The 15117-nt window shown below is 37.1% G+C and overlaps 1 protein-coding gene across 1 annotated transcript in view; it reads left to right on the top strand.

The window, feature by feature from the left end:
- The first annotated feature begins 226 nt into the window (after positions 1–226).
- Positions 227–15117, top strand: part of LOC129229771 (calcitonin gene-related peptide type 1 receptor-like) — a 96669-nt gene continuing 81778 nt past the window's right edge. Inside the window, exon 1 of the mRNA XM_054864144.1 lies at positions 227–355. Coding sequence (XP_054720119.1) covers positions 285–355 — 71 coding nt within the window. The 5' untranslated portion in view covers positions 227–284. The remainder of the gene's footprint in view (positions 356–15117) is intronic.

Genomic DNA, 15117 nt, shown 5'->3' with positions numbered 1-15117 from the left:
TAACAGAATTACGTAGAGTACATTATTTCTGAAAGAAAAAAAAACACCTTACACGTGTCTCTAGTGTTAATTATCTTTGAATACGAAGGAGAGTTTCGTTTTTTTTATTCTATGTCTGTACCTAGTTTGAAGTTTTCTAGATGGCCGCTCTGGGGTATGATTGTGTTCTTAATTATTTTTATTTTTTTCAGATCTTCGGCCAACTTGCTTCTGGTCAAAAGGAAAACTCTTCACAGCTAGGGCAACCTTTGGTTTGCCGAGTTTCTGGGGGGTTAAAACTCAAGATGACTGACTATCCAGAGTACACGTGTGCAACATGTTATCATCACATGGATAACAGATTGTTCGAAAACGGGTATGTGTGTTAATTTATTGCTTGTTCTACATTTTGTTTACTTTTATGAGTAATATTTTTCAAACTGAAGCATAATCTGTTGGGTACTAACTACATGCATCATATAAGAGAGATGATGTTTATTTTTATCTTTCGATACAGAACCCTCCTCAAGTAAATTGACCTGTTATCAAAAAGAAAGAGGTTCTTTTTGTCTAATTGACAACATGTGGATGCAGCATTTCAAACACGCTGTAAAAATTGTGATGATTTGTTAGACTAGATTTACTGCACAAAACGAAAATTGAAACATCAAGGTGTCACTTGTTTGAACTTCGAGAAAAATGTGCCAAAATTTTTGCGTTATAGGCTTGCGTTCGAAACATCAATGGTAAAGGCAGGCGTGGCTTGAGTTTCCACATTGGATGATACTCTTCTTAGTATTAGATACAGTACCAATAATATAAAGGAGTAACTGATACAAGTAACTGGAAGCATATAAATGAAAACTTCAGGAACTTTGTCTATATAAAAGCCGATTACAAAAGGTATCACAAGTTCACCGAATGCAGCGCTGCAGACGAATAATCCAGAAATTCTGTTCGTAACGGTGATGTATGAGTTGAACCATCCAACCGCAGCAGCATAAAACGAAGCCGTTCCTATGCCGAATAATATTGAAGATAGCCATAGTGACCAGGTATAACTTGAAAGTGTCACTATAATTAAAGCTGCTGCAAATGTTATGATGACGTCGCACAATATCAAAGTCAAGTTGGTGAATTTGACGGCTAAAAAGACTGCAGCACATCGGGAAATCGTTAACGCAGCCCAGAACGATGACGTCATATAGGATCCGGTCGTCGTCAACAAGTGCAGTTTACCCTTAACTGCATAAGGCGTTAACATCTGTGCATATCCAATCACAGCGCCAGTTTGAATGAACAACATCACAAAATTCAGTCCGACAATCAAGACGATAAACCACGAGCTCCGTTTCTGGCATTTCTTTGTTGCATCCTTAGCACTCGTCGCGTCTTCAGGTGATATCATATATATGGACAGGAACAGCAAAAGGACTAACAAGGCAAATGTGCCCAACATAGAATAGGCATAAGTGATTCTTGGAATATCACTATGTTCGCTTTGTGATTGTTCTGTGATATTCAACGATGAATGAACTTCTGCATCGATGATATAACGCGTTTCATTGCTGATGATATCTATTACAGATTGAGCTTGGTTGAAGTTTGTAAGAAAAGGAGCGACTATTAATGGCGATATCAGTCCTCCGAGTCCAAATGAAAAGTGCAAAGCTTGAAAATAGGGTGCGCTTTCTTTTCCCCATAAATTTAGTAAATACGAATTAGCACCTAGAAAGGAAATAGCCGATAATAGTAACTGACAATCGTGAAAAATTTTTAATGTAATAATAGTTTCATCACGTCATAAACTGAAAGTATATATTTTAGTACCATGCCAGCATACATCCCTAAACCTGCAGCATTTTTCTCCACTGCTCCTATTTTCTAATTCCATTATAATTTCCGAAGCATTGAAACAATGTTTTGGCTTTTATATTATTTAGTACGGAGTGCTGCTCTGGAAATGTGGGCCTAGGCGTCCCGTTGGGAGGTCGCGAGAGGTCACTGTGACCTCCTAAGAGTTTCCTTTTTCGGCAAATTTTATGTCACCATTCTTCAAAATTATCATTATCTCTTTGTATTAAAACAAAATTAAGGCCAAAGAAATTCTGAAAGGAAGTCTGTGGCGGGCCTGCATCCAGGAGACCCCATAGCACCTACAGCCTTGAAATTTTGTACAAAATTAATTCGAGACCCGGTGGGTTGCACCTGAAGTGTCGTATTTTAAATTTCAAATTATTTTTTTTGTAATTAATATTTTAAGCTGTAATTTCGCTTAAATTACCTCTTAAAGGGGTGAAAATTACTTGCATATATTAATATTATATATCGTTGGAAAGGGTGGAGTTTCCCGCTTTTTACGCAAGTTGTTTCAATGTTCTAACTTAATTACGGCGGGAGTTGTTTGCGTTTTTAACTCGAATTGTTTTAGGCTTAGCTAAAATTTAGGCACTACTTCCTTCATTAAATCTATCAATAAAAAGTGAAGGAATTCTCCCACAGTTTTCTTTTTAACACCACTGGAACGAGTAGCTTTTTTTACTCCAACTCGACAAAGGTTGAAAAACGAAGCTTCTATCTGAAAAGGAAAAATGTTAAAAGCCGTTTAATCAAGTTCGAAAAAAAGCTCATCTCCATTCAAATTATTGATGTTTTATTTGGCGTTGCTATAGTTACGTCTTTTATATTCGTTTGTTTCTTCTTTCTTATTCATAAATTTTAAGGGTTTCAATTTTAACGGAAAATCTTAGGCTCAACTCAATTCAACCCCCGAGCTAAACACCAAATATATTACTATAGACGGTGTATATGAAAGCGACTTTTCAAACGTACAAAACTGTAGTTTTGCAATACTCAGTAGCCTCTTAGCCCTTACGGCTCTGCAAGTTGGTACGAGTTATTTTGAAACCCCGGAAAGGGGTGCTTTTTGTTCCAAAGGGAACTCATAGTGCGTTTTTAATCTGTTTCTTTCTAACTGACGATTTAAATCTGTTCGAATCAAATAGGATTGCGAAGCAATCTTCGGGGATTGGTGAGCGTCAACGAGCAGGGGGCAGAGCCCCCTAGTCCATTAAAAAAAATCTTTAACTGCTTTCAAAAGGAAAAAAAAGAATCAAAATTAATAAGCGCATTAAAATAAATACATCATATAAAAAATCGTTTGTTTTCCCCCTGTTGCCAAAAAAATTTTTTTTTAAATAAATAAAAACCATAAAATGTCAACTTAAAGAAATAATTTTCATCGTCAAAAAAAAAAAAAAAAAAAATCTGCGCATATTATTATGTAGATACATAAAGTACTCCGAATTTAGTAAATTAGCGGAGCCCCCTACTTCTGAAAAATTTTGGAGCTCTAATAGGCCAAATTATCATCATTCGGCGAAATTTAGAGTTCTATTCGGCAAATTGAGAATTTCCGCCCTACAAAAGTTTTTAAGTTCGGGAGGCCCTGATTCTGAATGAGGCGCAGTATTTAACTCAAAATTTCACTTACAAGTGTCAAAACCGCCCATAGAAGCTCCTTTTAGCAGCATAATGGGAGTTAGGACTTCAAAACTTCGACTCCATGGAATGATCAAAAGTGTTGCGCTTTCCACTAAAGTGCAAAGGATCAGGATTATTTGCTTCCGTTTCACCAAGTCGAATACCATTCCTCCTAGAAAAAAATAACAGTTTATGAAATCGTAGACTTCAATACATGGAATAAAAGCACACCGGTACAATCTCTTTTATCCGGACCAAGGACGGATACAAGGGTGGAGCGATGGGAGCGATCGCCCCGCCCCTCCCTTGGAGACCTTAACCCCACATTTGTATCGAATTAAGGTCCTGAAACGAAAGTGAAGGCCATCTTTAATATGACATTAAGGAAATATTCGGGTTCGAATCTCCCTCTCGGAAACCTTTTGGAAACTTAAGTTCCAAAAAGCGCAATTTTAGACGACTTTCGATGATGTAAGGGGGGGGGAGGCTTCGAAAAATTCCATCGGAAATATAACGAAGTTGAATTTCTAAAACGCAATTTTAGAATACCTCTATCAACAGAAAACTTGGCTAAATCACTATATTTTAGTTGTTTTAAATGAAAATGATGTCTGTAGCGCCCCCTTCCCAGCAAGTGGTACGTAGTAAGAAGTCAAGTAAAAAAACAATCGTCCCCTCCTTGAAGAATTTATGGATCTGCCCTTGATCCGAACTAACAGGGACCAGAGGCGATACGGATAAACGAAAGTTCGGATAATTCGGGAAAGATTCGTAATGAGCAAAACCTATTCGTAAAGAAGCAGATTAATCTTTTTTATAACAAACAAGCTGATGTGTGCCTCACATGACTTCCTTTTACTCCAATTTAATGTCATTTTCCCATTATTGGTAATTTTAATGTGATTCAATAGTTTACTCTCTAAATATCACCAACAATGGCCAAATCGAAACCAGATTAAAAAAAAAAAAAATAATCCCCTAATTTGTCGCCAAGCTGGCGACAACACTTGGCGACCGAGAGACTGGCGATATATCGCCAAGTGTCCGCCAAATTGTAACACCACTTGAGTTTACATCGAAATTAACAATGATTTCTCCCCAAAAAGGTGAGAAAAGTCCCTCTTAGGAACATCCGAATGCAACCAAAAGGGAAGGTGCACAACTAGACCCCACTAGGAGTCTATGTACCAAATTTAAACTTTCTAGGACATACAGTTTTTGAGTTATGCGAGATGCATACACACATACACACATACATACGTACATACCAGATTTTACAAAAAAAAATCGCCAAATTTCTCGCCAAGCTGGCGACAAAACTTGGCGACCAAAAGACTGGCAATATGTCGCCAAGTATCCGCCAAATTGTAACACCACTTGTTACATCACTTGTTACTTGAGTTTACATGGAAATTAACAATGATTTCCCCCCAATAAGGGGCAAAAGATCCCGTTAGAAACACCCGAATGCAACCAAAAGGGAAGGTGCACAGACACCACTAAGAGTCTACGTACCAAATTTAAACTTTCTAGGACATACCGTTCTTGAGTTATACGACATACATACGCATATCCGCACATACATACATAGAGACGTCACGAGAAAACTCGTAGTAACTAACTCGGGAATCGTCAAAATGGATATTTCGCGTGTCTATATTTTCTTAGGCACTTATCGACGTGTGGTCGAGTCGAAAAAAAACTCAACATTCATTCAGGGATGAGCAAAATGGAAATTAAGGTCGATTTTTGAGTGAAAAGTTTTTGGCGAATACAATACTTCCTTTTTTTAAAAGAAGTAAAAACGATGTTTTGTAGTAAAACTATGTAGGATTGTTAATCGCACACTTTTAGTCGTAGTTCAGCTGCACTGTCGGGCTGACACTCCAAAATATGCCATGTTGTTTATTAGATTACTATAACTTATTGCACGACCTATGCTGGAGTTATGCGTTCAATCAAAATATAGATCGGATATTTGGCGCTTGCACATTTAAGTTCATTTAGCTATCATTATTTGAAATGATTATTTAAGGGGGTCCGGGACACATTTTGAAAATTTTTTTATTATGTACTTTAGAGTTTTGAAATTTTTTGAACTGATTCATCATTTATTTAATAAGCAAAATCATAACATAAATATGAAAAAAAAATATTTTTTTATTTAAATTTAATTAGTTTTTTTCAAAAAAATGGGGTTGCTTTAAATTGCTATAACTCAAAATATTGTTGGTCAATTTTCAATTTTTTTTTCAAAAAAGTATGCACAAATATCTAAGCTTTAATTTTTATTCGGCGATTTTAAAAATATTGATTCAATAAAAAATAAAAAATATTTGAAGAAAAATTTCGAAAAATTCGAAGATACTTTTTTTTAAAAAAATCATAATTTTTGCAGTAAACGTTTTTTTCAAATTCGCCGAATAAAAATTAAAGTAAATTGCTTGAAAAAGATATGCTCCAAGTTTCATTACTTTATCTGTATCGGTTCCTGACTTATAAGAGTTTGAATGCAAGAAATCGGGAAAAATTGCATCATGGAGAAAAACGCGTTTAAAGTTTCAAAGTTATGTACACATTTGTTAGATGCATGCAACAAAAATAACTATAACTTTCGTTCTATTTAAGGTAGAAACAAGATTCAAACGTCCTCTTAAGCAGAAAAAAACGAAGCAATTTTTCAAATTATAAAAAAAAATTGCAAAATTTGAGGATTTTTGTGTCCCGGACCCCCTTAAGTGAACTAGAAGGTTGCCAGTCATGGTATGACGGGTGAAAATTTGCTCCTACATTTGAACGATGCCATTGCCTGTATGATGATATTTTGGTACTTTAAGTTTTAATCCTAATTCCAGTGGATTAACCCTAAACTCCAATAGATAGCGGTCATTGTTGACCATATTTAGGTTTCTTCATTCTTCTAAAATGAGACAGTCTTACAAGTAAAACAGTTAAGTGACCGGATCCAGTTCAGCCTTGTCACAATAAAGCCTTTCCCTGCATGTTAAACTCTACCAAATCATATTATCAAATTATCATGCCGTGGCGCGAGTTTTGTTGTTGAAGCACGCGGGTTACTCGATCATCGGCTATTATTTATATTCGAATTATCTGGCATGCCGGAAAATTATAGGTTTATTTTGCAAAAAAAAAAAAAAAAGTTAATTTCCCCATTCAGTTCCAATCATAAATCCCGAAAGTAACCCTCGCTCAAAAAAATGTGTATTGCATGTCATATGTGCCTGTTATTTATAATAGGTCATTATTTATGGATTTAATTACACACCAATAAAGTAATTAATTCAGAAGCAATCATCGTTACTGCGATTTGTTCATAATTTTTTTGAATAAATTATTTTAGGTTCCTTTTAGAGAAGCAAGTTTAATTTTTATTTATTAAATAGCTATGGCAAATTCTTTAGCACTGGTTTAGGGGTGGTAGCTTACTGCTTAAATGTTTACTTACTTCGTTTTACTTTAATTTTTATAAAATTATTCGTTGTTAAACAATAACAAATGACATTGTTAGTAAATATTTTTACAAAATTAAACTGTTTGTTATTCGTAATAAGATATGTATAGAACTTATATTCATTTTTAAGCTGAACATATATTTTTATAGTATTTTTTTTTCCTAACCTCGATTTTTCCGGCATGCCGGAAAGGACCAGGCAAGTGTTATTGAAAATTTAGTGACCCCCGGATTTTGCGGCATGCCGGATAATGCTAGGTGATACGGTTATTTTTAACTCTACAAAGAGAGGCTTACTTACCAGAAATAGAACCAACTAAGCAACCAATCGATCTTCCCGTATAAACAAAGGCTATATGTTCAGAGTCCGTGCCAACCATGTGTTGCAGGTCAAGCAAGGTTGGCCCGGGAATGGCATAACACATTCCCTGCATAAGTAAATACAGCGTGTGAAAAAATTAAGAGATAAAACTTAGGTATTATTTTGCAGTACGTGCGGTCTTAAGAATAAATAGTAAATCAAATATTTTCAATTAAAATTTTAAAAGATTGCTTGAGGTAGGTATAGGTAGGTGGTAAAAGAAAAAATTTCACACGGATAATAAACAATTCACTCATTTTGACGCGAATTTTCGAAGTTTAAGCTGTTTTGTATTGTTTCTCACACACACTGGTATGTGGCATCATTTTTATGTTGTAAATTGGCTATAAATTGGCATATTGCTTAGTTTTTTTATTAGTGCATTGTCCACCTGATAAAGTACTGTATATAGGCGTATTAAATTGAAACACTGTTGATAATACAGCGCGTCCCCGTTTAACCCACAGAACGCTTATTTCCGCAACCGTTAGGCCGAAATACATACTTCCAAGAACAAAAATGGTCGAATAGTGAAAGTGATGCAGAGTTAAAATATTGAAAGTTTGAAGCAAAAAGAATTAAGTGAAAAACTGCAAAATCTAACTTTTTATATAGTTCCTCTGTCCACCCATTGGGAAATCACAAATATCAAGAAAGAATTCAGACACAAAAAATTTTTACATTAGTGTGATGAGTATTCACTGAGATATGAAACGCAGCGTTTTGTGACTTGTCTTACAGCGGCTTAATAAATTTGACTTTTTTCCCCCTCAAGTTTTAGCAGCTTTGTTTGTTTGCTTTTACGTATTTCCTTTAGTTTTTCAATCGCAATCAAAAGTATAAATAAATACTTTTTTTTTTTGCTTAATAGTAAGATCGGTAATCAGTGTTCTTATAGTAGGGAGATATTTTCTCCTTATTTTAAATACGGTTCTTAGAATTTTGAAGTTAAATATATCCGTAAATATTGGTCGTACTGATGTTAATTTTTTGTGTTCTAAATGTTTTTTGTGTTTGTGATTTCCCTAACTATGAATGGGAGGACATAGGGATTATATAAAAAGTTAGATTTCGTATTTTTTTCGCTATCCCCCCCCCCCCCCCCGCTGCAAACTTTTTAAAATCTTAACTCCGCATCTTATTTTGACCATTTTTGCTACTGGAAGTATGCATCTAGGACTAACGGTAGAGAAAATAGAGGTCTTGCACGTCAAACGGGGGCACATTGTACATTAATACCACGATGCCCTTGATATGGTGCTTCCACAGATATTGGACAATGTAGTAGCGCAGGCAGGATTTACCCCTGGAGAGTGGAGAGGGCATAACAGTCCTCTCATGTATATAAAATCATAAAATGCAATACGAGTACTGACAATACGGCTTAAAACTAATGCCAATAATGAGTTTGGCGTTGACTGAATGAACTGAGAGAAGAAAATGTATATTGTCAGAATATATCCGATACATGAAAGATTACTTACGAAAACAGCAAATCCCAGATATAAATTACATGTCTTCAGAATCCTCAAAGTCCTTGGCGTTAGTTTAAACATGTTCTTTAATTTTATCTCTCGTCACTTGAAATTTCAAGCCTTAAAAGAAATAAAAATCATAAAAAATCCCGTTTTGAATCTATTTTCGAAAGTAAAAATAGTGTGTCTCAGCAGTTTGTAAGTTTTGAAGATTTTAATTACAAAGATGACTTTAAGATAAGAATTAAAAAGTTTACCTTCACAGAGAAACAAATAATGAGGAAGTAAGGTACTGGCATTAGTTAGACAAGGGTCCAGTAACAGACAGTCATAAGTTTGGATTTAAATAATAAGAAGTTTAGGTGGTAAAACTAATGTTGCTGCGGCCAATAAATTACGGTGCAACCATCGATTGTTATCAGAGTGAATTCTATGAGCGAGTTGGTATTTACAAGGTAGTGGTGGAAGGTTATGAACAGCTATCACGAGGTCTGCCGGTGTTTTCGGTTCATTTGAATTTAATAAGGCTTTAGTTCTCAAAATAAAGAACTGTTGCACATTTTGAAGAGAAAAATGGAATTTTGTCCTTTACTCATCCTTTCCTCGCCCTATCTGTACATTTTTCGGTGTCTGTTACTGCAGGTCAGAACTTTTTTCGAAATTGAGGAAGTAAGTACTGTTTAAGGCTTTCACAGCCGGCGTCAATATGGGGAGATAACATTTCCGGACTAGTTGGCCATGGTCTAATTGGAGTAGAAATTCCAGACGTTTCGGCTTGCTTTACTGAAGATATCATCAGTGATGTGAGTTTGGTGAGACTGATTCTTGGCTTCGGTGGCTCCGGTATTTAAGCAAACTGCTGCTGGGCTGCTGGTCCTGATTGGGAGGCGTTCTCAAGCCGCTGGTGGAATAAGGTTCCTGATTGGATGAGATTCAAGTCGCTGGGTGAGACTGGTACCTGATTGGATGGGATTCACAAGTCGTGGTGGCTACCGGATTCTGATTGGATGGGACCACAGTATGTTTTAGAATGTTGTGGCGAGCGGATCTAAGGGTAGGGTGCCATGTTTTTGGTAAATTGAAATTTTCAATTTCAATTTACCAATTTCAAACAATTCCAATTTCAACAGTATTTAACTCGCCTAATACGGGGAGAAAATTCACCTACAAGTCCGCCGCTTCGAGTCGCTCCGGAAACGAAAATGCGTGCTGCTCTCTACGTTGACCTTTTTATTACGGTGCAGAGATGAAAAAGTGATCCACAACTTTCTTTGGCAAAGATAAGGAGTCCTGCTTCACATCGAATCTACGACCGCACCGAACAAGCTCTCCTGTGTGAACGTGTTCATCAGACTCGCCGAAACCTAGCTATATGCAGCCGAGACCTTCTCACAATCCATCTTCGGATTGCTAACAGTTGATCTGCCTGGGATTGGGACCGAATTGAACATCTCACCTACAACACCATGATTTTTGAAAAGGAAATAACTTCAAGAAGACAGATCCGGAAGTTTGAAAAGCTACCCAAACACCAACATCCTATACCAACACTTAATGATGACCGCAATGTGATCAATTTATCTATCCACCAACTCTCAGCCGACGAGATATCCGTGTTAAAAAGAGGGGGCTACTTTGCTGTAGTTCCCAAGTATATTCCGGTGGTAGACATCGTACCCAACATTGAAGCCGGTCTCCACAACCTTCCAAAGGATGTGTCAGAAGACATCCGCTGAGAGGCATCAAGGATTTTACAGCGAGCCAATACACCAAGGAGAAATATCCCAGCACAAGAAAGACGTGCCTTGAAACAGCTGAAGTCCAATCAAGATGTTGTCATCTTAGCGGCTGACAAAGGAAATGCCACCGCCGTCCTTAACACTGAGGACTACCAGGACAAGATCCAAGAATTGCAAGACCCCGATATCTACAGGTCCCTAACTAAAGATCCAACTGCGAAAATTCTGCGAGAGACAAACAGACTCATCAAGGATTCGTCAATCCCACCCGAGATGCAGCACCATAAAGAAATCAGAAGCTCTCCCTCCTAGACTCTATGGACTACCGAAGCTCCAAAAGTCTGGAGTTCCCCTTCGACCCATTGTAAGCGCCATTGGTTCACCGTCATATGAAGTCTCCAAGTTCATCACGGGTCTTCTGAAACCATTTATTGGATTATCATCATCCTTCATTAGAGATTAAAGTGACTTCATTCAAAAAATCCAGTCAATTTCTCTCCAGCCATCCGATTTGCTCATAAGCTTCGACGTTGGGTCACTCTTCACAAAAGTCCCAGTTGAAGATGCACTACAGCTGATTACTCCACTTTTCCCGCCCGACATCGCAGCCCTTTTCAAACACGTCCTGACGACCACTTATTTCCAGTGGAACACAAAATTCTACGAACAACGGGATGGAGTTGCCCTGGGCAATCCCTTAATCCCTGTCCCCGCTAATTTCTACATGGAGTTCTTCGAACAGAAAGCCCTTGCCCTCCGCCACAAAGAAGCCCGAGGTTTGGTTCCCATACGTTGTTGACACTTTTGCGGTGTGGAGCCATGGAGAAGAAGACCTGCAGTTGTTTCTTCAACATCTGAATAGCATTCATCCCAGCATTCAGTTCACCATGGAGAAGGAGAGCAATAATCAGCTGCCTTTCCTCGACGTTCTTGTGACGAAAAAGGAAGACGGGACGCTCGGCCACCAAGTGTACCGCAAGCCCACACACACAGACCTTCATAAGAACTCAAACCACCACCGTAGACAAAAAATGGCTGTCATCAATATCCTTATGCACCGAGCAGAAAGAATCTGCGAAACGACACATTTGAATGAGGAACTGAAACACCTTGAGCATTTCAAGCCAATGGATTCACTAGAGGAGAAATTAGAAGAGCCCTTCATCCCAGGAGGTCCCAAAATAACGAACAGAAGTCTACCCCATCTGAACTAATAGGGAAAGTATTCTTACCCTACCTACATAGAGTTACTGACCGAATTGGAAAACTTGAAAAACACAACATCAAAACCATTTTCAAGCCCACCACTCAACTTAGGAATTGTTATCGCCCGGTGAAGGACCCCCGTGACCCTTTCTCCACATCTGGAGTTTACAAAATTCCGTGCTCCTATGGATCAGTTTATGTCGGAACTACGAAGCGCAGCATCAAGACACGCCTTTCTGAGCATGTTCGTCATTGCCGTTTAGGAAACTATGATAAGTCAGCCGTAGCCGAACACAGCCAACAAGAAGTAGTTCACAACATCAAATTTAAAGACACAGAAATCTTGGCTACAACATCTCATTACTTTGCCCGTCTTCCAACGCGAAGCTATAGAAATTTTCAAACATCCCTTTAATTTCAACAGAAAAGAGAAGAATTTTAATTTACCAAAAACATGGCACCCTTAGATCCGCTCGCCACAACAGTCTAAAACATACTGTGGTCCCATCCAATCAGAATCCGGTAGCCACCACGACTTGTGAATCCCATCCAATCAGGTACGAGGATATCCCAGCGGCTTGAATCTCATCCAATCAGAAACCTTATTCCATCTGCGGCTTGAGAACGCCTCCCAATCAGGACCAGCAGCCCAGCAGCAGTTTGCTTAAATGCCGGAGCCACCGAAGCCAGGAATCAGTCTCACCAAACTCACACTACTGATGATGGCTGCAGCAAAGCAAGCCGAAACGTCTGGAATTTCTACTCCAATTAGACCACGGTTAATAAGCCCGGAAATGTTAATTCCCCATGAGGAAGTAAGAATAGTATTAACTAATTGAGAGGATCTAGAAGCAGCCAAACGTTAGATGAGATGTAGTTGCACGAGAGAAAAATAGTTTAAAAAGTTTAAATACATTAAAAGGCTCAGAAAATTGAGTTAACCTGAGAGCGATGTCTTAAGTATATCTACTGTTGCCGTTACCCTAATGTAATAAATGGTCAAAGAGCAATAAAAGTATACACACGTGTTTCACGGTTAACCAGAAGCGCCTCTATCAATGCGAATAGTTTTGAGCTACAGAGTTGTAAGTTTATAAAGACTCCTACTAGCAATTGGTTTTTCATGTTTCTGCCACTTCCAAACACCGTGTCTGATTTCTTTTCAATTGCTATTTGTGCGTTTATTTCACTTATTTTTACATTTATGTTTGCTAAAATTTAATTTCGTAGGAATAGCTACAGCTCATTACTGACAAGGAAACAACACGATAGCCTAGTAATGAAATATTTTAAATAAGTATTAATTGAAAGAGCATAAAAAAGCATGTTCCTATACACATAAATCATTTACCCTCTTGTCCCTGTTATCGAAATATAAGGTCTCAAAATCTGCCGAATGTTTAAGAAATGTCGCCAAATTCAGCTTGTTTCAGAGAGAGAAATGGAAGACATCTTTGACTCGATTTGTCGATGGGCCATTCCATGTGACGAACGGGACATTTTGAGCAGTTTTGTCACAAGACTTTGTTTCATAAATACAAATAATATAAGCTAGAAATTTTATTTTTGATAGTAACAGTAAAGGTTAGTCATAAGAACTATGTAGAACATCAAAAATTAGTCAGTTTGAAGAAAATGATTGACCGACATGCAATTGTGAGGGAACGGGACTCGTACGGGTCCCGTTCCGTCACGGGCATTTTATTGCGTATTCATCAATTATTTTATTTAAAAACGATAAGTTTGACATTCTACAGAATTCTTATGACAAATCCTTACAGTTGCTATAAAAAGTTAAGTTTATAGCTTGTTTTATTTGTAGTTATAAAGTAAAATGTACTGAAAAATGTCCGGTTCCACCATATGAAATGGCCCAGATGGATGCAGACTGTGATATTGCGTGCTCAATTTCTCGCCAAGTCTTTAAATTTGGCGATTTTCTTAAAATTTTGACGGATTAATAACTTGATAACAGGCGGACGAGAGCAAATGATTTTTGCGTCAAAAATCCGTCTCAAGATGCTTTTTCGTTACTTGTTTAAATTTTTTTCATCATCACACTATTCGTGTGATTCTGTGGTGAGGATAACATTATACACTTATCTAGGCGAGCATTATTGCTTATATGCTTATATTCTACATTCTTTTTAGTCCATACTTCAAAATCTGTAGACTTATGGTATATCTATGAACATATGTCTATTTACTTCCTAATGAATATTTACTGATAGTATCGATAGAATGTACAAAGAAATCCTGTAAAACGGTACACCTTTAATTGCATTTGTAAATAATTACAAAGTTTTTGCTTTAAAATAAAATTTAATTTCAATTGAATAACAGATATAGATTTTGTATCTCAAGAGAATTGTTCTATCGATTATAAACCTTATAATGTCGATAATTTATCATAGTTTTGGCAAAAAGAATAAAACCACCGTAGAGCAGAGGCTAAATTATTCTATTCCATTTAATATATTTAATGTATGGGTTTTTTCTCTAAATTCTGTCGCACATCTTGAGACGGAAAGTGCTGTAGAGACCAAAATAACTTTACGATATAACCGACAGAAGTGCTGTAGAGACCAAATTAACTTTAGGTTACAATCGACGAAAGAGCTGTAGAGACCAAATCAGTTGTACGAGAGAACCGACGAAAAGCGCTGTAGAAACTAAATTAACGATACAATGGAATCGCCGAAATTGCTGTAGAGACCAAATTAACGATATGATAGAACCAGAGACCAAGTTAAATCTACGATACATTTGTTTCAAACGTAATAAAAATGGTGTGCAAATTAAAGAATAACGGAAGTTTAGATGCACGTATGTGAGAGCATTTAAAACATGAGAGTGTCCAAGAAAAAGTCAGACTGTAAGTGTTACAACTTTTGTCAGAAACCGACTCGACAACAGATAAATAAGCCATAATTCAAAACGTAACGTAAGAAAAAGATGTCTTGCAGAACGGAACCGCAAGCTATAATAAAACTTTCAGAACGGCATAGTGTATAGATGGGGCAATTCAGAACTAAGACGCAAATAAAAGCTTCGTTGTTGACCAGCAATATATCAGATGCATTCAAATGATTTACAATGACGCTTGCTTGTTTAAAACTCAAACTACTTCTATTGCACTTTTCTCTGCGTGTTTGTTAATTAATTCTTTAATTAAGCTTGTTAAGAACGATTTGGATGTGTTGGTCGATGTTGACGAGGTACAGTGCTCTCTGTTGAGGCAATTGTCTTCAATACAGTGTAATGATCGGTAGTTAATGACCCTGATAAAATGAAAGCTGCTTGTATAGTTCACCACATTATTGTTGACATTCGTCCTTGGACAAGTCCACTTCAAAACTGATGAGAAACAAATGTTCCTTCAAGCGCTGGCAAAATGAATTT

Source organism: Uloborus diversus, chromosome 9 (genome assembly GCF_026930045.1).
Source record: "Uloborus diversus isolate 005 chromosome 9, Udiv.v.3.1, whole genome shotgun sequence".
In the NCBI taxonomy this organism is placed as follows: domain Eukaryota; kingdom Metazoa; phylum Arthropoda; class Arachnida; order Araneae; family Uloboridae; genus Uloborus; species Uloborus diversus.
This window is presented reverse-complemented; position numbering and strand designations above follow the sequence as displayed.